Genomic DNA, 26210 nt, shown 5'->3' on the forward strand with positions numbered 1-26210 from the left:
GGCTCAGCCATCTGCGAGGGAGAACAGTTGGCTCCTGCAGATGAAGTGTCTGAGTGTTGGCAGCTTTCAAACAGGCCAGGTAATTTTACAAATTAAAAATACACACACACACAAGTTCTGTTTATGAAAAGCAAAACTCAAAGCAGCAAAGCAAGCAAATGGTTAGAGCTAAGCAGACGGTAAAAGCCCAGCAGTGAGAAGGACAGGGACAATCTCGCCTGACATTCCCTGTGGATCCGTCCTTAAATGCCAACGAGGCCCCGGTGTGCTGGGCACTCTCTAGAGTATGACTCTCATGGGACGCCTCTCGCCTGAGCATAAATGCAGAGCAGGGAATACAGGTACCTGGAGGACAGTCTCGTGGAAAGGCAGGAAGAGGCAGTTCGGGGGTGGGATGAGAAGGGGATCCATAGGAAGGGCTTCCTGGAATTACACATCCCTCCAGCTGGAGCTGGGAGCCTGTAGTGCATTCGCCTCCCCACGTGCCCTCAGCGTGCTGCCCAGTGGACGTTGGACACGGGCCCAAGAGGCCCCTTAGGAGGGTCACCTCTGCATAGGCACCATGTATTTTAGCCATGAAGACCCTCCTCTTAGCTGATACTTACCATCCCCAGGTATTCTTAACCATGTCACATCCGACTGATAAAAGTATTAGATTGAACCAAAGAAATTGCCACTTTTGTAGGTAAAAAATGGTCAAACATCAGAAAATTTTTAATGATTGAACCTAATATTTATATTACATGTTGACGTGTCTACATAAGTTGACACAAAAGTAAATCATTGGAAAGCCAGAGTACCATTTTTAATTGAAATTTTTATTGTGATAATTGTAGATTCATAAGCAGTCGTAAGAAATAATATAGAGAGAGTCCATCTATACTTTATCCAGTTTCCCCCAATGGGAACATTTTGGAAAACTGTAGAATAATATCACAACCAGGTTATTGACATTATACATCAATCCACTGGTCTTATTAAGACCTCCTTAGTTTTATTTGTGTTCATTTGTGCGTGTGTTTGTGTGTGTGTGTGTATTTAGTTCTTCATGATTTTATCGAATGTGTACGTTTGTGTCTTCACCAGCAAGTCAAGATACTGAACAGTTTTAATCGCACAAGGACTCCTCCTGTCGGCCTCACACCCACCTCACTCTAACCCTCCCTGCTACGACTCCCATCCCTAACCCCTGGCAACCACTAATCTTTTCCCCATTTCTAAAATTTTCTCATTTAAAAAATGTTACATAAATGGAATCATATAGTATATAACCTTTTGGGATTGACTTTTTTCACTCAGCATAATTCCCTGGAAATTCATCCAGGTTATTGAATGTATTAATAGTTCATTTTTATTGCTGACTGTTATTTCATAGTATGGATATAGCACAGTTTGTTTAACCATCCACCCATTGAAGGATATCTGGGTTGCTTCTAGTTTTGGCTATTATGAATAAAGTTGCTGTAAACATTTACATACAGATTTTTGTGCAAATGTAACTTTTCATTTCTTAGGGATAAATGCCCAAGAGTACAATTGCTGAGTCATATAGTAGTTGCATGTTTAGTTTTTTAAGAAACTGCCAGGCTGTTTTGAGAATCCTTTTTAAAAAATGAAAATGTCTAACTTCACAATGCAAGATTCTGTGCTCAGTCTAAAACAGTCTTTTCTCTTGATCTTTTTTGTAGCCACACCATATCCTGGTGGATTTAAGTGTTTCACCTGTGAAAAGGCAGCAGACAATTATGAGTGCAACCGATGGGCTCCAGACATCTACTGTCCTCGAGGTAAACTCTCAGTAGACAGATTGGGGTCCCCAGAGCTGTCCATGAGTGAACAGCCCTGTTGACTTTGATGCGTGTAGAGAGAGAGGCATGCTTGCCATCTCAGCCGCTTCTCTTGTCTAAGGCTAATAGTAGATCTTTCATACTACACCAGTAACTTATCATCAGAGACTCAGAGATATAAACTGACCCATAGGATTGCCCCCTTTCTCGTGAAGCTTTGTTGGAGCTCCAAAAGAGCTGAGGGATACTTCCCACCCCCAGGCCCAGCCAAATGCAGGACAAGAAGAGAACAGCCAGCCTGTAATCCACTCTTGGAAGCTTTAGTCACTGCACAGTAACTTCCTTTATGTAAAGTATGAATCGATGTTCATATAAAGATTCTATTTATTACATAGCTTGCCAGAGGCTTCTATCCTGAGACTGCATGAAAGCTAGAATTCTGAATGTCATCACTGCACAAATAAAAACCCTGAGCTTTTTAAACTATTAAGTTCTCTTTGAAGGATGAGATGGATGCCCAATCAAAGCACGAAATTTTGACCCAAAGGCCCATTTCAAAATGAAGGAGATGCCTCGTATTCATATTCATATCTCTTTTATCCTGTTGAATTAAAAAGATGGTTATATTTGGCTATGGAGTCACTGTTAATTGGCTGTTTTATTTTTGGAGGAAAGTCTATTCATTTAATGGGGAGATGATTTGGATGGGTCATTTTATTGACAAATGTTTGAGCGAGTAGTTAGATGGGCTTTGCTGCTGATCTAATTCAGTTGTTAAAATGACTGAACACACCAACACCGAATGTATTTTTTTTCAACAGAATGCAAGAGCTCTCATACTCACCCCAGTGAAAGGCGCTTTGTCTCTCCTGGAGGATTGGACATTGGGAGAGTGTGGAAACTGCAATTAAGAAACAAATGTCACCACCTAAGCCAGTACTGTTTAACCCTATGAGTCCCCACCTAGGTTGCCCAGTAGGAACATCTGTGGGTCTTTTCAGAATCACTGGAACCCGTGCCTGCCTAAACCAGTGGTACTCAGACTTCAGCATGATCATCATTCCTTGGAGGGCTTATTAAAACACAGATTTCTGCCTCCCTCTGCCCTCCCTCCTTCGAAGTTTCTGATTCAGTAAGTCTGAGATGGAGCCTAAGAATTTGCATTTCTGAAGCATTCCCAGGTGACGCAGATGCTGCTGGTCTGGAGACCACATGTTAAGAACCACAGCTCCACACAAATTGAGCCCACATCTCTGAGATGTGGGCCCTGCATGGATGTGTTTAAATATCCCAGGTGATCTAATGAACTGTCACAGGCAAGAACCACTGGAAGCTCCTCTCCCCACTAATAGAAAGCGAAATGTAGTGTTGTCATTGCTAGATTCCTCTCGTTTACTTTGAGGTAGAGACGCTAATGGGAAAGACCACAGGCAAGAGAAAAATATGGAGACACTGAAGATTGGCTTAGTCACAAGCTGGATATCCAGCCATCCAAGTAATCAAAGATGAGTCTTGCCCACATTGCCTTCTGCAGTCGCATGCTCATTTTGGAATGAGCCGGAGTTTTCTAACATCACCACTGCAGAATGAACGGTTGGGTAGATTGCTGATGGACCTGGTTAAATCACTGCTTCTCAAACTTCATGGCACGTTGAAATCACAGGGTAAAATTTTAAAACATCTGATGCCTGGGTCCATTCCCGGAGATTCGTATTTAAATGGTATGGGGTACAGCTGGGCATAAGGATTTTTAAAAGCTCCCCAGGTAGTTCTAATATGCAGCAAAATTTGAAAACCCCTGTAAACAGTGATTCTGGACAAAAACAGGATGATTTGCTTGTGTAGCCAATAACTTTTGCGCTGGTTCCTGCTGGGACAAAGCTGACATATTAGCTTTTGATACTGTTGCCACTGGCCAGAGCTCCTATACAGAAAACACAACAGTGCTTCTCTCAGTATTGCCCTAGCAGAGATGATGCAGAGGAAAAGCAGGGGTTGTAAACTGGTGCTCTCTTGGGCTTTGGGCCATAATTCTTAGATGCCCAGTCCAAGTCTGCTGGTGCACAGGTATGTCCCTGTCACAAAGAGAAAACAGAGATCAATAGCACTCTGCTTGAATTCCTCTCAGGAAAAGAAGTTCCATCTTCTTTTTTTTTTTTTGTGGAAGTTCCATCTTGATCCTTTCTTTCAAGGTCAAAATTATCCTTCTAAAGTACAGATACCTGAAGTATCAGAGGTCGTTACACAATTTCTCCTGTTCCCTTTTATTTTCCTCCCACTTTTACCTTTTTGTCCTTAAATTTTTAGGGATAAATGGAAAGTGATGCCCTGAGGTTCACACACAGAACAACAATGCCAGGCCCTTTGGGGGATTATGCAGTGAAAGATCAGAATCTGGTTTCTTCTTTCAATGAGCAGGCAGTTTAGCTGGGGAGATAAGATCTGAACATATCAAGTGTCAGAAATAGCAGGACAAAGGCAAGTGCCAAATGAAATATGGCATTAAATGCTGTGGGACTTTAAGGGAAGAATTGCTACTTGGGGGCTGAGGTGGCCAGTGACAGCGTCATGGGCTGGGAAGATAGCAGCAGCCCAACAAGTGGGCAGTGGGGGTGGAAGGTTGAAGAGGGCGTGTCTTCCAGGAAGTCACTCAGAGCAAAGGCGTGGAGACAGGCTTCCCCAAGTGTGCTCAGTGGACCAGGAGAGACCGGAACTAGTTGAAGCAACTAGTTTATGTCGGATAACAGTAGGGGCAGGATAGTGGAGCCAGGTTGTTTTACGGGGTCTCAGACATCAGGTAAGGAGTGAGGACTAGAGCAAGACAAGGTGAGGTCTCCCTCAGCTGTCTTCCTGACCAGCCACATTTCCCATGAGCCATCTCACCTTTGCTCTAGGTTTCTCCAGATGTTTCTAACAAAGAAAATAATGCCAACATTATTAGGTTAAAATATAAAATGTGTCTAACTACTGAAAACTACTGACTAACCCTAGATTTGTTTTTTCTGTTGATTATTTGTTTGAAGCAGGTATAGGATTACCAACAGGCTTAGTAAGGGCAGCTCAGTACCTGCTATGGAAAGACATCCTGGCTTTCTGGGACATTCCTGGTTTTTTGTTTGTTTATTTTGTGACATGTTTAACTTGGTTTTAATTATCACATGATGTGAAAATAACTTGTCGAAAGTGAAAAAATCATTTCATGTGTGTGTTTAATCTTGTCTCTGTGGAATAAGCTCACATCCCAAATTGCTTAGGGGATTGCTTGTATTTCAAGTATTTTTGAAAGCTAATCTCAGTCGTGTGGATGTGCACAGAGACTCAGTGTATCTTAGTGGCTGAGGCTAAGCTTGCTTACAGGTTCAACAGCCTTGTTGTGAATCATCATTTGGTCAAAGAAGCATCAAGAAAGCCTTGCCCTAACTAGAATTGCTCTGAGGGGCAGGGGGGGCATTAGCCAGCCACCTCTAGCTAACTCGGGTTCCCTGTCACTCTCACTTTCAAAATGTGTGTTATGTGAGTACTTTCTCCTCTATTACATTGTTATTGCCTCTGGTGCTGACAGAGTCATGGTACCATACTCTCTCCCTAGAAATGAGAATTTACAATGCCCTCCGTAATGGACTCTGCTTCACTTGCTGGCTTCCCTTTAATCTTTGGTCCCTGAGCACTTCCTTTGCAATATCCTTAATTTCATCAACCACTTTTTATAAACCTGTGTAATTTTCTTGACTTTGTGAACCAGAATGGGAAAGGATCTTGAAAGTATGTTATATGAGAGACCAGTTGAAGGAACTGGTGAAGGAAAACAAGAGTTAAGTGTCACGTGCTCAGATCCATGTGGTTTTGCCTGTGACTTTTCTCTGCTGTGAGATGAAGAGCTCCTTGAGAGAGGGACTGTGTAAGTGTTTATTAAGAGTCTATGGAATTAAATGTCAAGTCAAAAACATTACAGTTTTTTAAAAGGCTTGTTCTGTGGAGGATACCTGAGCCGCCAAGGATTTTATGTTCCTTCTTAATTATGAAGTGCAGATGCCTCCCTCTGAGGCAAAATCTTCATTCAAAAATTATTGCTGATATAAAATCAGACCAAGAGAAATCTTGAGATAGAGGAACACGTATCCTTTTGGTTCCAGCTTCTGTGTTGCTCACTGTTTTTCTGTGCAAGTGAAGAAAAAGCTGAGCATGTCCCGGCTCTTTCTATAGCGTTATCTGGTGTAAGCACGGAATATAAATGTGATCCCCAGCTCAACTGAAGACAAGCCCCATGGTTACAAATTGTCAGAAACACTTCTTTATTGTTGACTTTTTTTCAGACAGAGCCCAGGCTGAGACAGACAACCTTTTTGTTTTACTTTACCTAAAGCTGGATTTTTTTTCTCTTTAAGGCAATCTTACCCTTAGGATATAGCCCTCCAAGGTTTCTGCCACTGTACGGGGGTCCCTGCTCTAGCTCTAAACCCCATAAGGACCCAAAGCCTTGCATCTTCTTATAGTTTATCTATTAACACCACCTTCCCAGGGTAAAGAAATCAATACCTTACTCAGTGTCGACCCCTGGGATTTCCCTTACTTTCTGGAGAGTTCATTTGTACATTTACAAAAGGTTTTGGTTATATGTCATTCAACGCTTCTAGCTGCTGTGAAATGAGATGGTGTCAGATGATATTGCTAAGTGGAAGTCTTAGACTTCCTCCTTTTTTAAAGTAAAGTTTGTTAAAGTTTATCATACATACCAGAACATGAACACATCATGAGTGCACAGCTTGTTGAATTTTCACAAAGTGTACATGCTTTGTGTCTGTCATCCATGTTAGGCCATAGAACCCCAGAAAGCCACTGGGGTCCCCCAGTCATTACACCCCACCTCCCAAAGGTAAGACAATTGTGACTAGTGTCATTGAGTTTTATATACATGGAACCATATAGAGGGTACGCCTTTCTTTCCCACATTCTATGTGTGAAATTCAGCCACGTCTTTGTGAGCAGCAAAGTCATTCTTTCTCACAGATGTATAGTAGACCATTATGTGAATGTACTAAAATTCATCCATTCCACTGTTGATGAACATTTGGATTGTTTCCAGATTTTGAATGCTGTGAGCATCCTTGTGCATGTCTTTTGGTCCGCGTATGTATGCTAGGTCTATCCCAGGGAGCGGGGTTGCCAGACGTGTGGCATGTACGTTTTGGCTTTACCGGATCCTGCCTACCTGTTTTCCAGAGTTGCTGTGCCAATGTACACTCTCCCCAGCAGTGCCTGAGAGTGCCAGTTACTGCACAACCTTGTCAACACTTAGTATTGACAGAAACAATAGAAGCTAGAAGTTAATGGCATGACGTTTTTAAAGCGCTGAAAGTAAATAACTGCCAGCCTAGAATTCTATCCTGAGACTGTCAGCCTCGCTTCTGTGTACTTCCCTCCTCTCCCGGCTGCTCTGCGAGCTCTGAATTCCTCTTTGTGCCTCTCAGTTCCCTAGAGACTGACAGCAGCTCTGCTCAGCTTCTCTGCCCCTTAGCAGGGCTTTCTGCTTGGCTCTGAGCCTCTCACCTGTGCAGCTTTTGAATCAACAAGTGCCTTGAGGGGAGAACAGGTAGAGAATGTTGGGCTCAACTCAGGGCACTGTTCTTTTTGCTGGTATCTTGCTTTGCAAATCCTATCTGCCATGGTAGCTCGCCTATGCTTTCACACAGATTTTTGTTGTTATTTTTATTTTATCCGGCTATTTTAATTTTATTCTACTGTTTCTTGGTAAGAAGGTACAAGCTAGTCCATCTCAGCTGGCATTGTAATTCTCAGATTTACTCTTTAATATAGAATTTTTCCAGCAATTTTTTAACCAAAAGTACCAAGAGTACCTATCAGCCTAAACAAGACTTTTTTTGTACCCCAAGAGCATCTAACCTACTCCAATTCACAGTGTATTTGTCCAAGTATTTTCTCTTAACACAGTTGCCTCAGTTAGCAAGCATCCATCTGATGCTTTTGCCTTTTCGCTTGTAACTGCTGTCCACTGTAAAGTCCAGTTTACACTCACTATGTTTCCATACTTTCCCAACCACCTTTTTGGCCTTTGCCTGGTGATAAGCATTTTACTTTCTGAATTTCAGTGATTTGCTTTAAAAGAGAGATTTCTCAAGTGTGTCACCTGTCCTTAAGAGGTGTGCATGATTTTTTTTTTTTTAAGAGGGAAGTATCTGTTTAGCAATTTCCTCAAGAGGTGCTGACTGCAGGATAAAAGAGAGCAGTTATGACTCAATCAGGATGATAAGTATTTATTTTTAATATCTGCATTGAGGAATTTCTTACTTGGGGCAAGAAAAAAAAAGTATCTTTTTTAGGGGTCTGTGGAGAGTAATTGATAGGACTAGGAAAGCCAAGAGATTAGTCTGATGCCTGGATACCAGAGACCATGTGATAATTCCTAATTAGGGTACACTTTAAATAATTCAGCTTATCTGCAACTCATTTTGTAGTTCATCCTTTTCATAAGTCTATTTTCTTTCACCTTGGATTCTTTTTTCTTTCACTTTCATTTAACTGAACTTATAATTGAGATATACATACAGAATAGTGAACAGCGTGATGAATTTTCACAAATTGAGCATACTGTGTAAGCAGTACTCAGATTAAGAAATTGACCATTTTCAGCAGCCCAGAAGCTTCTCACGTGTCTGTTTTTAGTCACTGTCCCTACCTTGTTATGGACTGAATTGTGTCGCCCCTACCCCAAATTCATATGTTGAAGTCCTAACCTCAGTATCACCAAATATGACTGTACGTGAAGATAGGGGCTTTAAAGAGATAATTCAGGTTAAATTATGTCACTAGAGTGGGCTGTAATCCAATATGACTGGTGTCCTTATGAGAAGGGGAGATTAGGACACAGACATGCACAGAGGAAAGACCATGTAAAGATACAGGGAGAACATGTCCATCTGTAAGCCAAGGAGAGTCCTCAGAAGAAATTAACCCTGCTGACACCTTGATTTTGGACTTCAGCCTCCAGAACTGTGAAAAAAAATTTTTTTGCTGTTTAAGTCACACAGTCTGTGCTACTTTGTTAAGGCAGCCCTAGCCAACTAATATGATTATCCTTGTGATTTCCAATAGCATAGATTAGTTTCATCTCTTTTTGGACTCTTAATAGAAATGGAATCATACAGTATATACTATTTTGTATCTGACTTCTTTCACTCAGTGTTATGGGAGATGTATCCATTTTGTTAGATCTACTTGTAGTCCATTCTTTCTCATTGCTATGTGAATATATGCCATAATTTATTTATTCATTCTACAATTGGGCATTTTTGTAGTTTCCAGGGTTTTTTTGTATAAGTAGTTCTTCTATGAACATTCTAGTACTGATAGTTTCTGTTGGATATATATTTAGGGGTAGAATTGCTGTAGAATATGTGTAGGTTTATATTTAGTAGATCCTGGCAAACAATTTTCCAAAGTAGTTATACTGTGTGAAAGTTGCACTTCTGGTTGAAATATAGTAGTATTTCACTTTCCAATTTGATGAGACCATTCAAAATACAGAAATGGAAGAGATGTTATAGATATCATAGAACTAAATTAAAATGTTTTAATTTGGTTCAACTTTGAGTTGAAGAGCTCAGATAAATGAATCCTTCCCACCTACCCATCTCTGTTCTTAATACATTAAGTGCCTGCTATATTGTGCAAAGCCCTGTGCTATATACTGAGGAGAAGGCAGACATGAACAAGAATGGACCTTATTCTCAAGAGGATTATAATCTAGAACAGTAGATCTTAACTGAGAGTGATTTTTTTCCCCCAGGAGACGTCTGGGGACATTTTTCATTGTCACAATTGGGGGTGTTACTGGCGTCTAGTGGGAAGAGACCACAAATGCTGCTAAATATCCTTCATTGCATGGATCAGTCCTGGAAAACAGAATTATCTAGCCCAAAACGTCAGAAGTGCGGAGGGCTTCTGGAATGATGAAGTAGATGTACTTTTCTATTCTTCCTGCTAAGTGCCACTGAAAATCCTGAACATTATGTAGATTAAAATAAAAAAAAAAAAAGACTCTGAAGGATGGAGAGAAAAAGGCCAGATCAGCTAAGGACCTCAAGATCCAAGGAATGATACAGTGGTGAGTTCTCTGGGTTTTCCTTTTGCTTCAGATATTCCAGACTTGGAGATGAAGACACTGGCAACCCGGAAATGCCACAGGCACCAACAAAATAAACTCCAACAAAAGTTTGCTCTTCTGTAGCCAAAAGACCAAGAAGGGTGCAGCCTAGAAAGATAGAAAACTTTTAGACAATAAGCACCCAACTCCAGCCAAACACCACAGAAAAAAATTGTAGTCCCACCCATGCCAGCAAAAGCTTAATAGAGAGCCTAGACTTCTACCCTCAACAGTCTGTAATAGAACACACCGACCTCCCCTGGGATGGTGTCAGAGAAGGATGAATAGGAGAGACTTTTTTTCCCCTCTTGGAGGTAATGAAGCCTGCCCCAAAGGTGTCAGTAGAGACCATGTTGGGGGCATGGACTTCTACCCTTATCCAGCAATAATTAGGTACTTTCTCCCGTTGCTACTGGGGTGGTGTTGGAGGAGGCCCCGTGAAGTCAGAACTTCACCAGTGCCCAGTGGTGATGGGGCCACACACATCTCTTGTGGTATCAGTAGAGGCCATGTGGGGATCATTAACAAAGAGTTTCTAACACTCTCAGCCAGGAAGGTATCATAGGAGACCTAGTGGGGAGCTGGAAATCCTGCCTCCACCCAGAAGTAATGAGGAGATCCCTCTCAGGTGTGAAAGGAGACAGACCAGGGAACCTGGACTTCTACCTCAACCTAGCAGTAATGAGACAACACCCCCTCCTTCCCCTGCTGGGGCTGTGTCAGAGGAAGTCAGCTAAAACAGAAAGTTTAAATAAGATCCAGAATGCTATAACATAATACCAAAATGTCCAGGTTAAATCAAAAATCATTTGTCATACTAGGAAGCTCTCAAACCAAATGAAAAATGGCAATTAATAGATACCAACACTGAGATAACAAAGATGCTAGAATTACCTAACAAGGATTTAAAGCAACCATATAAAAATGTTTCAACAAGTAATTACAAATACACTTGAAACAAATGAAACAATAAAGTCTCAGCAAAGAAATAGAAAATATAAGAAGAACCATATAGAAATTTCAGAACTGTAAAATACAGTAACTGAAATAAAAACTCAATAGATGTGCTCTATAGCAGAACGGAAGAGATGGAGGAAAGAATCAGTGAAGTGGAAGGTAGAACAATAGAAATTACCAAATCTGAAAAACAGAGAGAAAATAGACAAAAAAAAAATGAACAGAGCCTCAGGGATCCATAGGAATATAACAAAAGATTTAATATAGTGTCATCAGAGTCTCAAGAGTAGAAAGAAGGCAGAGCTGAAATAAGTACTCAAAGATACTATGGATGAAACTTTCCAAATTTGGCAAAAGATAAAATCCTGCAGATTCAAGAAGCTGTGTGAACCCCAAAGAGGATAAAACTAACTAAAGAAATCGACACAAAGACACATAATAGTCAAACTTCTGAAACTAAAAACAAAGAAAAAATATTGAAACGAGAGAAAAAACAGCTTATAAGAGAAAAATTATTTGAATGACAGAAAAGTTCTTATCAGAAACCATGGAGGAGAGAAGGAAATGGCACATTTTTCAGGTGTTGGAGGAAAAAAAGTCAATGTAGAATCCCATATCCAGGGAAAATATCCTTTAGGAATGAAGGGGGAAATTAAGACATTCTTGGGTGAAAGAAAACTAAGAGAATTTGTCACCAGCAGACCTACCCTGAAAGAATGGCTAAAGTAAGTTCTCTATGCAGAAAAGAAATGATAAAAGAAGGAATCTTGGAACATCAGAAAGGAAAAAAGAACACAGTAAGCAAAAATATGTCTTTTACAATATGATACTGCTGTCCTTCTCCTCTTGAGTTTTCTAAACTACGTTTGATGGTTGAAGCAAAAATTATAATGCTGTGTCATATGGTTCTAAATGTATATAGGGGATTATTTAAAATAACATTATTATAAACAAGAGAGGGTAATAGGGCATAAAGAGAGGTAAGATTTCTACACTTGCCTTGAACTGATAAAATGATGATTTCAACAGAGCATGATAAGTTATGCATATAATTTAATACCCAGAGCAACCACTGAAAGAATTCTTACAAGGAGATACACGCAAAAACACTACAGATAAATCAAAATGGAATTCTAAGAGATATTCAAGTAACCCACAGGAATGCAAGAAAAAGAAAACAGGCAAAAAAACAGAAAAAACAGAAAACAAAAATTAAAATGGTAGAATTAAGCCTTACCATATAAATAATTACATTAAACATAAAATTAAAAGAAATGGATTGGCAGAGTATATTAAAACACATGACCCAACTATATGCTATCTGCAAGAAACTCACTTCAAATGTAATGGTATAGGCAAATTGAAAGTAAAAAGGATGGAAAAAATATATCTTGTAAACATTCATCAAAAGACTTCATAATAAAAAAAATTACTAGAGGCAGAGAGGAACATTATATAATGATAAAAGGATCAATCCACCAAGAAGACATAGCAATCTTAAATGTGTATGCACCAAGTAACAGAGCTGAAAAATATGTGAAACAGAATGATAAAAATGAAAGGAGAAACAGATAAATCTGCAATTTTAGTTGGAGGTTTCAGCAAAACTCTCTCAACAATTAGACAACTAGACAGAAAACCAGCAAGGAGATAAAAGAACTCAACGATATAATCAACCAACAAGATCTAATCGACATTTATAGAATACTCCACCCAATGACAGCAGAATACATGTTCTTTTCAAGTGTCCATGGAACATATGCCAAGATAAACCACATCTTGGGCCATAAAGCAAACCTCAAACCTCAACAAAGTTTTAAAAATTGAAATCATACAGAGTGTGCTCTCTGACACAATGGGATCAAACTAGAAATCAAAAACAGAAAGATAACAGGAAGAGGATCAAACACTTGGAAACTAAACAACACACTTAAATAATCTATGAATCAAAGATGAAGTCTTTATGGAAATATAAAAAGACAGTGAACTGAATGAAAATGAGAGTACAACATATCAAAATTTGTGGGAGACAGTGAAAGCCATGCTGAGAGAGAAACTTACAGCACTAAATGCACACATTTGCACACATTAGAAAAGAGGTAAATCAATAATCTAAGCTCCCTAATAATCCAATAATCCCTAATAATTTAACTTTTTTCTAAGTTTTTAGTAAAAAGAACATCTGAAATAAATACAACTAAACTAAGCAGAAGGAAGGAAATAAAGATAAGTGTAAAAATCAATAGGAAAAAAATAGAGAGGGTAATAAAGGAATACTATGAATAACTCTACAAACATAAGTTTGACAACCTAGATGAAATGGACCATACCTCAAAAAACACAGACTACCAAAATTCAGCCAACATTAAGTAGATAAATTTGAATAGCCCTATAACTATTAAGAAAATTAGATTTGTAATTTAAAATCTCCCAAAAAAGAAATTACCAGGCCCAGATGATTTCACTGGAGAATTCTATCCAATTTTTAAAGAAGAATTAACACCAGTTCTACACAATCTCTTCCAGAAAATAGAAGAGAAGGGAACATTTTTCAGTTCGTTTTATGAATCTGAAATTATTTGAATCCAAAACCAGACAAAGACAGTATAGAAAAAACCCTACAATCACAAACATCCTTAATAAAATATTATAAAATAGAATTCAGCAATATATAAAAATAATCATGCACAAAGTGGGGCTTATTCTAGGGATGCAAGGCCTGTTCAATATTTGAAAATCAATCAATGTAATCCACAATATTAAAGATGAAAAATCATATGTTCTTATCAACTGATTCAGAAAAAGCATTTGGCAAAATTCAACACCATTCCTGATTAAAAACTCTCAGCAAAATAGGAATAGAGAAGAACTTCCTCAACTTTACAGAGAACAATGAAAAACCTATACCTAACATCATACTTAATAGTGAAAAACTGAATGCTTTCCTTTTAAGTTAGAGAACCAGGCAAGGATGTCACTTTGGCCACTCTAAGCCAATGTAGTGCTGAAAGTTCTACCCAGTGCAATAAAGCAAGAAAAGGAAATAAAAGGCATACAGACTGGAAACAATGAAATAAAACTGCCCTTTATTACAGATGACATGATTTTCTATGTAGAAAATCCCAACAAATCTACAAAAAACTCCTAAAACTAATAAGTTCAGCAAGGTCACAAGATATTAAGATAAACTCACAAAACTCAATTGTATTTATATATATATTATCAATTAACCTGGTGCCCTGAAGTTAAAATATAATACCATTTATAATTGTTCAGAAAAATTAAATACTTATAAGTAAATCTAGCAAAACATGTACAGGACTTATATGCTGAAAACTACAAATGCTAATAAAAGAAATCAGAGAAAACCTAATAATTGGAGAGATTTACCATGTTCATGAATTGAAAGACTCAATGTAGTAAAGATGTGAGTTCTCTCCAAATTGATATACAGGTTTAACACAATTCCTGTCAAAGTCTCAGCAAGATTGTTTGTAGATATAGACAAGATTATTGTACAATTCATATGGAAAGGTGAGAAACTAGAATAGCCGAAACAATTTTGAAAAAAGAGGAATAAAGTGGGAGGAATCAGTCTGCTCTTTTCCAAGATTTATCATATGGCTACAGGAGACAAGACTGGTATTAGCAAAGAGATAGAAACATAAATCAGTAGTATACAGAATAGAGAACTCAAAAAGAGATCCTCAAAAATATGCCCGATTTATTTTTGACAAGGACACAAACGCAATCCAACGAGGACAGATAGCCTTTTCAACAAATGGTGCTAGAGAAATTGGACATCCAGGGGAAAAAAATGAACCTTGACCTAAGTCTTACGCCTTTTTCAAAAGTTAACTCAAAATGAATCACAGCCTTCAATGTTACATACAAAACTATGTAAGATTTAGAAAAAAACAGGAGAAAATCTTTGGGATCTAGGGCTAAACCAAGAGTTCTTAGGCTTGATATAAAAAGCACGATGCATAAAAGGAAAAACTGATAAATTGGACTTCATCAAAATTAATAACTTTTGTGCTGCATAAGACCTTGTTGAGAGAATGAAAACACGAACTACAAACTGAGAGAGAATATTTGCAAATCACATATCTGACAAAGGCCTCATATCTAAAATATATAAAGAATTCTCAAAACTGAACAGTAAAAAAAAAAAAAAATTAGGAAAAGGGCAAAAAAACAAACATACTTCACCAAAGAAGATAAATTGATGGCAAATAAGTACATGAAAAGATATTCACCATCGTTAGCCATTAGAAAAATGCAAATTTAAAAACATGAGATGTCACTATACATCTATCAGAATGGCTAAAATAAGAAATAGCAACACCAGCAACACCACCAAATGTTGGTAAGAATTAGGAAAAACCAGATTACTGATACATTGCTGGTGGGAGTGTGAAATGATACAGCTACTCTGGAAAACAGCATGACGGTTTCTTAAACAACTAAAGATGCCACTACCATATAACCCAGTAATTCCAATTCTGAGCATTTATCCCAGAGAAATGAAAACATGTTCACACAAAAACCTCTATACAAATGTTGATAGCAGCTTTATTAATAATATTTCCAACCTAGATATCCTTTCAGTGGGTGAATGATTAAACCAGCTATGGTACCTCCATACCATGGAATACTCCTCAGCAGTAAAAATTTACAAACTGTTGATGCACATAACAACCTGGATAACTCGCAGGTGAATTAGGCTGAGTGAAAATGAGCAATCCCAAAAGTTTACATACTATATGATTCCATTTATATAACATCCTTGACATGACAAAATTATAGAAATGGTGCACAGATTAATGGTTATCTTAAGGGTTAAGGAGGGAGTGGGGGCAGGAGGGAAGAGGATGTGAGCATAAAATGTCAATATCCTGATTGTGATATTGTACTAGAGTTTTGCAATATGTTACCATTTGGGGAAGCTGGGTAAAGGATACATGGGATTTTTCTGTCTTATTTCTTACAAATGCATGTGAATCTATAATTTTCTCAAGATAAAAATTTTAATTAAAAAACAAACAAAATCAACTAATAAAAGATATATGCCAATTGTGCCAAGGTTGAGCAACCCTGATCTAGAAGGAAATACAAATTAGGAAGCTAAGAAGGGCCGTGAACCTTGTTGGGAGGAAAATCGAAGGTTTCACAAAATTTATCACATTTGGATTGAGCCTTGAAGAATATCAAGTTTCTAGGAGCAGAAGATAGGAAAATATTTTTTGTTGTAAAGAATGGTCAGAAGTTGTGACATGGTGTCTCAAGGTGTCTAGTAGGCAATGATGAGGTAGTCTGGGACCTAGATCAAGGAGAACCTTGAGTAATAATAAGTGCTGAGTTTCAAATGCCAAGCTTTGAGTTATAAATGTTATTGATGCTTCCAGCAGGGAAGCACTGTTACTCCCATTCTCTTGACAAACAGCTTCAGGGGCAGAGAGAAAACAACGGATCACCTATTGGCCACTCTGGTAGGCCAAATAAACCTAGCAGTATGCAGTTCGGTGTTATTCATGCTTTCATAGACAGTGAGTGAGTGGCATCATCTGACTTTGGTTTCAGTCATCTATCTGGTGGTTGTGGGCACCTGCATTAGAAAGCAGAGAGGTCAGAGACAAAGAAGACAGGAAATGATGAGGTCCTGCAGTGAGGAAATGGAAAATGGAAGAGAAAAGATTAGATGGATAATGGAGACATTTCAGAGGACTTGGAGACACTCAGCTTGGGAAGAGAAGTCTCAGCTGATTCTGAAGTTTCTAGTTGAAGACGGAGGTGCCACATCTCAGATATCCCTTCCTGAGATAGAAACACAGGAAGATAAACAGATGGGAGGGAGAGGGAGGTAATGTGATTGGTTTGAGACACATGAGGTATCCTCAGGGTGCTGCTGGCAATGTCCAGGAGACCGTTGGAAATTGGGTTCTGTAGTTCAGCAGAGAGAATCAGACTGAAGATATTTCATTGGAGGTTGGATGAGGTCACTTGAGTGAGAAGAGATTCAAGAACAGAACATGGGAGAATATCGACATTCAGGTTAGGGAAAGTGTTGAAGAGAAGAGACCAGAGATACAGAAGACGAAATTCTGAAGTCCAGGGTGGAGAATCCCACAGAGAAGGTTATATGTAGTAGAGCCCAGAGCTGCAAAGGAATCTTGCAGGATCAGACATCAGAAGGGCATCGAATGGACACTTAGGCAAACAGTCATTGCAGAGGATGACCTGGAAGGAGCATGGCAGGATGTGAAGGGCTGAGCGCACAGTAAGGAATCAGACAGACAGTGTGCTGGCAGTTGCCACTAGTCTTTTATTTTTCAATATAATCTGTAATCTTATGATTAAAGTTATTTTCCTTCCATTACTTTTCTTGCACCTGGTAAATTGTTCTTTAGCATCATTTTAATCATTATAAGTGTTTGTAAAGAAACCAAAACTAGTGGGACCACAGAGAATAACTGAGTGTCGAGAAAGCCTTTTTCAGAGAGTTGGTCATTTTTAATTCAAATCATTTTATGTATATTTTGTTTAAATATAGTTTCTGTTATTGGAAAATAAATATTGGTGGGTAAATGGAAATTTACAGCTTTGAACCTTTTTTTGATTTCAGAACTAGGTTATGATATTTCTGTGTGTGTGTGTGTGTGTGTGTGTGTGTGTGAATTTCATGAAAATTATATTTTGTATTTTCCAATAGTCAATTAAACTCTCTTAGTTCTGATTTTAGTTGAATGCCTGTGAATCTCATAGTAAAAGACTTTTGTTTCACAACCTCTGGGAATACCATGCAGTTGCAGAATATGAGATTTTAGAGGCCGAAACTAACCTGGTAGAAATTCAAATCCATCTTTTATCTTTTCGATAAAAGCCTTTGAAATCCTTTTAGTGTGAAGTTATCAGCAGGCTTGATTCTCATATAACCTCATTAACCCAAGGATTATTCAAAATGCATGGAGAGCAAGGTTCTGTGGCTGAAACTCAGGTTTATCAATTCTACAGTCCAGTGATAAGCCACCTGTGGTCCACCTCGTTCTGCCTGCTTGCCCCCACCCCCTTGGCGATCACAATACAAATTCAAGGCTCTCATGAGTTGTGCACTAAAGAAACCTGTTCAACTTTGAGCATTTTCAAAACTTATTTAACCACAGAACCTTTTTCCACATTAACATTTCATAACTCACCTAGGAGCTTTGTAAGATGAGAAGTGGAATGGATCCTTTTAAGGGATTGATGCTTCAGATCTGAGGTCTCTACTGCTGGAAGTAATGGGGTATTCTCAATATATCTTTGTTTATGGATTGGACTTTGTGAAGTGTAAGAAAAAATTCTTATCCAGCCTCATCAGTGATCGCCCTTCTCCCCCTAGAGTGGCAAGAATTGACTTATTAGGTACTGGGCTTATGCCTATTTTCCTAAAAACAAGGTTCATAGTTGTCTCTACTTTCATTCAATGGAATAAGCTTCCAATTAATAAATTAAAAGAGTTTGTTATGGACATAAAACTACAAACACAAAGTAGTTGTATCAAGTTCAGCAATTGTTATTTTAAGGCTTACTTAAAACAAGAGAATTCAATACTTGGGGGACAAACCTAATTTCCAAAACTGAAACCATGTAATGGTTTACTTATTCCATAAACGTATGATCTTATCTGCTTAGATTTACATTTGGAGCAATAAAGCCTCAGGCAGCTGCTCCTGGTCGTCTGCATCAAGAGGAGACAGGAGATAAGGACATTCCTGTTTTTATTGCTTTCTTGAGCATCTGAAGTTGGGAGGGGGGTGGAAATGGTGTACCTATCATGGCCATAAACGTCTGAGTCTGATACTAAAAAAGTAAACCATTCCTCTACAGAGATGTGGTAAATATCTCTAGGCACTAACCTCCATTTGTTAAAACCTGCCAAAGGCTTAAAAAAGTAAAAAAATCAGAGGAGAGCTGCCACCTCCTCTTCATCAGAAAAACAATCACTCCAATTTTAAAGTATTTTAGAGCTTTTGGAGAATCGTTGCCAGGTGCAAAACTTTCAACTTTTCTTGTGAGCGCATAGGGTGACCTTACTCACCCCACTCCCAAAGAGCTCTCTAGGATCCTGAGTGAGCTAAGGACTGCCTTGTTCTGACCCCAACTGACAAAATTCTGGTCGGAGTGTAGTGTAGAGACAGCATTTGGGAGAGGGCATTGACACAGACTCAGCCCAGGTACACCCACCAGTAGTGCAACCACGGAAAAGTCGCTGCCTTTAGCAAGACTCAGTCAGAGGCCACTCGGGTTCCTGTCAGGTGGGGGGGTGTCTAGGAAGATTATTAAAACTCCTGAATTTTCATGACTCCCTAGATATGTCGATGTGGTCTGTATTAGCCCAGTCTCGGAGCCTAAAATTCTTAAGCCTTTTTCTTTGGACGTTAGTACTTTGGTTAAAAGCTGCCAAAATTATGACAGAATCTGGTGGGGGGAGTTTTTATTGCCTAATAAATAATATCATAGAAGGTCATAATTCCATATTAGCCGCTAAATATCCAGAATCTGTAAAGCATACAAAATTGAGTCCAAGATATGGATGAAAAACAGCTCAGTGACATTTCTTAAGAATTATTCATTTTCTTTTTCAATCTGAAAGTGGAACAGGAACATTCTCCTAAATCCCAAGCTTAGAAAGCTGAACACCACCTTGAGGCCTTAAAGAATTACATTGACAAAGCCATTTTTCTTTAGTCTTTAAGTTACAAATAAAAAAATTCTCTGTGGAATTTTGAAAGAAAACTCACCCTTTCAGATTCCTAAGACTTATATGGACCCTAGAAACTCACATCCTGATCTTCATCTGCCATCCTAGAAAGACACTGAAATCATGCTCGGGAGAGATGATGCTCCTCAATTTTGGAACACATTCATTATTGGGTTATTTTTCTTCTGTAATGAATTCTAGGAACCAGCTGTGCTCATTGACAAGAAGTTCTTTCTTTTGGATAAAGTCATTTTCTCCAGATAAAATGAATCGATTTTTAATTGTTCTGCCCTTACTTGGGAATAGCTGTTTCCAACACACACACACACACACACACACACACACACACTAGCCTCTGCTATAGTCTTTTATCTCCTTGAAGGTCATTGTTACCTGCCTAATGTGAGGAGAGAGGGAGAATCCCCCTCTGCCCTTTCCCTTAAGGTTCTTATGGCTGGCCAAATAATCAACAAGACAGGTTAGCAGGAGAAAATAATACCAAGTTTAATAATATGTATACATGGGAGAAACTCAGAAATGAGCAACTCGTCCCTCTGTCTAAGCTGCTTCCTTAAATATTGTAGCTAAAGGCGAGAAAGCTTTTGGGGGTGGGTAGTGGTCTGGGACTTCAGAGGGCAAGAAGACAATTCTTTTCAGGGTCACCTATAGATAATGTGGTCAGGGAGAGATAGAGTTTTTTGATAAAAGGGGCTTGGTGCCCCTCCCATTGTAACATTTATTTTACATTATCATTACAGCCATAATGATAGAAGATCTGTTCCAGGAAGGAGCCACCATGTCAAATTCTTTAGGCAGTTAGTGGGGGAGGTCAAATGTCCCTCAGAGAAAACAATCAAGGTAAAGAGATATATTTCAGGGTGGCCAAATCTTGATCTCCCACGCTAACTTCTTTTCTTTTAACCCTGTGTTCTTCCAACTTTGTCACCTCCTCACCTGAAAATTGCTAGGACTCTCACATACTAAGTTATCCCTCCAAACCTCTCCTCCCCTAAACATAAAAATCAATACAGTGGCAAAATATGTTGAAAGGCAAAAAGAGTGATACCACTGTATCTTGGTTTATGGGGATTAGGACAGGGAGAGAGACCAATGTTCTACAGAGGCCCTCCTCCTGCCATGGTGAAGTGGATCTCTCCAAGGATATCTTTGGGATTGAACATGAACTCAACACAGTGTACATCCCGTGTGCTGTTTGATCTTTTCAGCACTGTGATGTTGACACTCCTGTTGTTTCCCCTTCAGGCAGATTGGGCTAACATTTCCCATCTCAATTAAAACATTTTATCTGTTGACAGAGACCAGATACTGCTACACTCAGCACACAATGGAAGTCACAGGAAACAGCATCTCTGTCACCAAACGCTGCGTTCCACTGGAAGATTGCTTGTCCACTGGCTGCAGAGACTCCGAGCATGAAGGCCACAAGGTCTGGGCAACAAAGCAAGTGACCAGTACAACATAGTCAGCCTTCCTCCGCTTCTGACGCCTGCCAGTGCTCATGAGCAAATTCTTACTCCCCCATGTAGGCTGGCTTTTGACTGTCTTTATACCATTATGAGAAGATGCTTCCTTTCCTGTTTACTCTAAAAGAATAAAAATTTATAGCAGGGCATAGGACAACTATTATAAATTATGTAAACACAACACCAAGAAGGTATTGAAAATTATAATAAGCCCTTTCCTCACTCAGAAGAAAGTAATAGATCTACCAGAAGGAAGAGGAGCAAGGGACCAGTTATGTTCTCATGGTAAAGCATTGCAGATGTACCAACAATTCATTCAGCGGGGGATGGCCGTGGCAATTTAGCTTTGATAACTGTCGGTAAAGTGAAGCTCGTGTCTTTATTGGGATGCTGACTTGGGGAAGGTGTCTCTTGGCTCCTGAGTCATTTGAGTAGGTGAGGAGAGTACCATCTCCTTGTGGGTTTGCTTCCCTTAAACTCCATCTGGTGCCTGTATAGAAGCACTCAGTGTAAACGGAACTTCGAGGGCAGCCTTGAAGAAGAATATAAAGAAGCAGAGAAAGGGGGGATCTTGTTAAAATGCAGATTCTAATTCCTAAGTTTGGGGTGAGGTTTGAGGTTCTGCATTTCTAATGAGCTCCCAGTTGATGCAGAAGCTGCCGATCTGTACTTCATGTAGCCACCGCCTAAAATAATATCTGTCAATAATCCTTTGTGTTTCTGTCTTTCTTGTGATCCATGAATAAAACAGTATAGAGTAAGAGTAATTGCTCTAGAATGAAAACCCTTCAAACTTTAACTCGTCCACAAGAACGGAGATAATTTTGCAGATAGTTCTAATGACAGTAAATATTTAAGTTTAAATTAGCTGGGTTGTTGCCATTTCGCTTTCTGTATGAAAACTTGGCAAGTGAAAGTTTATCCTCTTAACAGCTTCCTCGAGTAGTTGGAAAGAGCCTCTTTGAAGAAAGGTAAGGTATTATAATCCTCATTTCACAGATGGAATAGCTGAGACCTAGAAAGGTTGGAAAACTGTATTAACCACATGGTGGGATGTCAAAAGCAGAACCCGTGTCCCTTGAAGCTTAGTCCAGGGGGGTCTCATTTTGACCACATTGCTTCCAGATGAAATTCCATCTCACCTCCTTAAATGCAGGGTTGGTGTCGCTTTTGTAGAACAGGTACTTCTCATTTGAGTCTTGCTGTGAGGGAGACAGTTCCTTCAGAAATTCCTGCCTCCTTCCAAGACTTGCCAGCTGCTCATCACCTTTTTTTTCTTCCTTTCTTTCAGGTCTGCACTTCCTGTTGTGAAGGAAATATCTGTAACTTGCCGCTCCCCCGAAATGAAACTGAAGCCACATTTGCCACAACGTCACCCATAAATCAGACAAATGGGCACCCACACTGCATGTCAGTGATAGTGTCCTGCTTGTGGGTGTGGTTGGGACTCACATTATAGCAGCTCAAAGGCGTCATGTGTAGTAGTGATCCCTGGGGATCTCGATGGTCCATAGTCATGCATGAGTCATTGGCCTGCCAATAGTTACACATGTGAAATCACACCACTCACAGATGTCTTCACAGCCAAGCATTTCCACTTATCATGAGGAACAAGCATTGCTTCAGTGTAGTCATTTCAAGTCCAAGACCTCATTGCAGCCAACCTCCCCCTAAAACAGACTCTGAGTTGTATACCACAAACCTTTGTTTTCACTCTGGGAAATAGTTCTGCATTTATTGAGCTCTGGGGCTCTTAATTTGGAATACATGCATGAGCCACAGGAGGTCCTGGGACCCTCTGAGATGTTAGGCAATATGTTACATAGATATGCGTAGATTTGTGTTTTTCAAGAGAAAGGTAACGGACCACTGGTTTAAATATAATCATGAATTCCTTAATAGCTTTAGAATTTTAGATTTTGCTTCCAAAATGAATGGACTATTTCCTGAGATATTCTGAGTCCCTGAAAAAGTAGTAAACAATTGTCCAATTGAATTTTCCCAACATTCTTCTCGCGGTAGTGGGTATCATATTCCCTCTGCTCTGTGTGGGACATAAAAAGGCAATCATAAAAGTTTGTTGTATGGGGGGGAGGGGTGGCCGGAGAAGGATTTTTCCCAACTTAATGGAGCTAGCATCCATAAACTAGCTGCTTATCTCTTCATATAGTTGGTGAGATTGGCCTTGATTTGGCACCTAACTGTGCTCCGTGAGATCCTGGATTTTACCTGGACCGGTGTGTGTCCAAAGAGTCCCAAAGCAGACTGGGGTTATTTTCTTCAGTTGTGGGGTTCTTTTCAGGCATAACTAATCTCGACCAATTGGGTTTCAGAATGAAAGGAAAGAGATGTGTGCAGGTTGATCCTAGTTCATTGTGAGGGCGCAGTAAGTAGCTTAGCCAGGTCTTCCATCTGCAATTCATACTGCCAAGAGCCCACCTGTTCCTCCTCTTTCAAATCCCCAGTGACTTTAGGGGGAAGATTCTGCGTTAGGTTGTCTCAAGATTGATAGGGAAAGAAGACATAATATCCTAGGATGAGAAGTAAGTGGACCAGTGGAGTGATGGTGAGACTAGTAAGGAGACCTAGTGGGAAGTTTTTATTCTTTTAGGTGATTGCTTTTGAAGTAGATAGTAGAATTTTCACCATTCTTCCTATATTTTGGGCACCCCAAGTTACAATTTTTTCTTCCTCCTTGTAAACCATTTATACAATATTTATTTTTGTATGGCGTAACTAAAATATATTGTAAAAAATTCTTTATTCTGAACAAAATGATCAAATTAGAATACTTATTTTTCAACAGTGGTAGAGCTTGTAATATATGTTTGTTGAAAGTTATCTGTAATACTTGCACCAGTGTTGGAAAAAGTTAACTTATGTTGTGAGCAAGAGTAATGTGTTGGCCTCAAGGTTTTTGCTTATGGTTGCCTCAGTGGTGTTGTCCCAGCAGATTTCGGGGGGTGACCATCACTGCTGTGAGTTTCTCTGCGAGGTTATGGGGCATATTTGCATGAAATGTGATGGAGCCATTGCTGATAAAGAGGAGAATGTTGTCAGGGTCCATCTGCCCTGCACAGGAAAATGTCTCTGGCTCATAAAATGAGACCCCTTCAGGGATCAAATATGAACTGACAGTGGTAACTCTGCTACAAAATAATCCAAATTGCATCAAATGGCCTTAAATCAGAGTTTGGTAGGCTTATCAATATGTTGCTTATAATTGGAGTGGGGGAAGTAGTGAGAGAGAAAGCAAGACATTTATTAAGCACCTCCTATGTGCCAGGCACTCGGCTAAGCACTTTACGTAAGTTAGGTCATATAATCCCTGCAGGCACCCTGTAAAGAATATCACTAGTATACAGATGAAGGTACTGAGGCTCTAAGAAGCTCGGTAAAGTGAAGCCTTTTCCTTCCGATTTAGGTTATATAGGATGAGGTGAAGAGGAAGGGAAGGTAGAATTACCACCTCTAGGAAAACTTCCAAGCCTGACCATGGGAATTTGTCCATCTTATCATGTGGAGTTTGTCTAGTCCTGCCTCTGCAGGATGCCGTTTTCATGTGTCCCCAGATGGTGTTTTTTCTTTGTGGGGTGGAGGTATGGCTTCCTCATTCATTCCTCTTGCTAAAAGAGGAGACAGGTTAATCCTACATCAAAAGATGCTATAAGACAATGAAAATTTGGTGTTGTACATATCTACAAGTACCGTTTTTGTGCATGGTCACTCTCCACTGACACCTTCCAAGTCCTGCATGCGATTTGCGTAAGAGACAAAGTCCAAATGATGGTTCTTAATGAAAAAATAACTACTCTAAAGCCTCCCTGGCTGGTGTGCAGGGACCAGGTCTGCAATGGTGTGGACTCATCTGCCACCCAAGGGGTCACTGCACACTCCACGCAGATGTGGTATGTGCACCCCGTGTGCCTGTCAGAATGACTAGTGTTTCATTGTCTTGAAAGAAAGTGGTTTGTTCAGCATCCGCAGCCTCAAGGAGCCAAGGAAGGGCCATTCAGGTGGAAGGCCCAGTGCTGGTCTCTATCTGACTTTTCTACCACATTAAACTTTCCATTACATCCCACCATTGGTGACGTGGCTTGAAGTGCAAAGAGCCGTGATGTGTATATTAACCTATGTGCCACTTATTTATTTTTAGACTCCTCACAGCATCCATGTCAATATGGGATTAATGCCTAAATTTTGTAAATATTGTACATTTTGTAAATCAGTGAATAAAGATTTTAAGTGTATCTCACCAGCCTCCTCCCTGCAAATGCACATGTCAGTCAATGATTAAGGCATCCAGTTATGTCCAAAGCACTAGGCTTAGCATCTCAGGAAACTTCCTTCCACAAGTTCACTTTCTAGTTGTACAGACAAGAAATATATGCATGAAAAGATACGGGACAGTTCACCCATGCCAAATGATTCATGGAGACAGTAAGTGCTGCAGAAAATCAAAGAAGGAAAGTTTACTAGACATTTCAATCAGGTATGCAGTTTTGCTAGAACATTTTCTTTGTTAAATCAGGAAATATAAAAAGATGTGTGTGTATATATCTGTATATCCAAATACCACCCCATTAGCTCTTTATTTTTACATCTTATTCTATTCTTGGGGTGAGTTATGTTAGTGATGATACATTAGGAAGCATTTTCCCTTGATGGTTTCTCCTGCAACAGGAAACAAATATTTGAATAGTATAAATGTCATTTTCATCTATGCAATGAATCATCATTTCATTGCATAGATGAAATGTATTGTGTTTTTCTTAGTAAAATGATAGACATTGAAAGTGACCTTGAAAAACTCCAGCTTGTTTGTGATTCCTGGTTATTTAATGCCCTATATTTTGAAATTTCCTATATTTTGAAATGAGAGGTTTTCTTTAGGATCTGGATCAGTGACATACTTAGTGCTCCTTAACGTGTCAAACATAATGAAGATCTAACCTCAGTGAATAGCTCTGTGTGGTTCACGTTTAATGTAGACAGTACTGTGGGTAGAATGTACTTTTAGAAAATCTGATCTTGAAAACATAGACTTACACAGTAACCCAATTTGGGGGTTTAAAAGG

General features: G+C 39.3%; 1 protein-coding gene across 5 annotated transcripts in view; it reads left to right on the forward strand.

Moving 5' to 3' along the window:
* The window catches only part of LYPD6 (LY6/PLAUR domain containing 6), a 121081-nt gene extending 95699 nt beyond the window's left edge, over positions 1-25382 (forward strand). For all 5 annotated transcript variants that reach the window (XM_087435177.1, XM_087435179.1, XM_087435178.1 and 2 more), the window contains 3 exons: positions 1689-1787; positions 20965-21095; positions 22424-25382. In XM_087435177.1, the coding sequence (XP_087291303.1) occupies positions 1689-1787; positions 20965-21095; positions 22424-22591 (398 nt within the window). In that variant the 3' untranslated portion in view covers positions 22592-25382. The remainder of the gene's footprint in view (positions 1-1688; positions 1788-20964; positions 21096-22423) is intronic.
* The last annotated feature ends 828 nt before the right edge of the window (positions 25383-26210 follow it).

Source organism: Ceratotherium simum, chromosome 9 (assembly GCF_057802395.1).
Source record: "Ceratotherium simum simum isolate JZ-2026a chromosome 9, ASM5780239v1, whole genome shotgun sequence".
Lineage (NCBI taxonomy): Eukaryota > Metazoa > Chordata > Mammalia > Perissodactyla > Rhinocerotidae > Ceratotherium > Ceratotherium simum.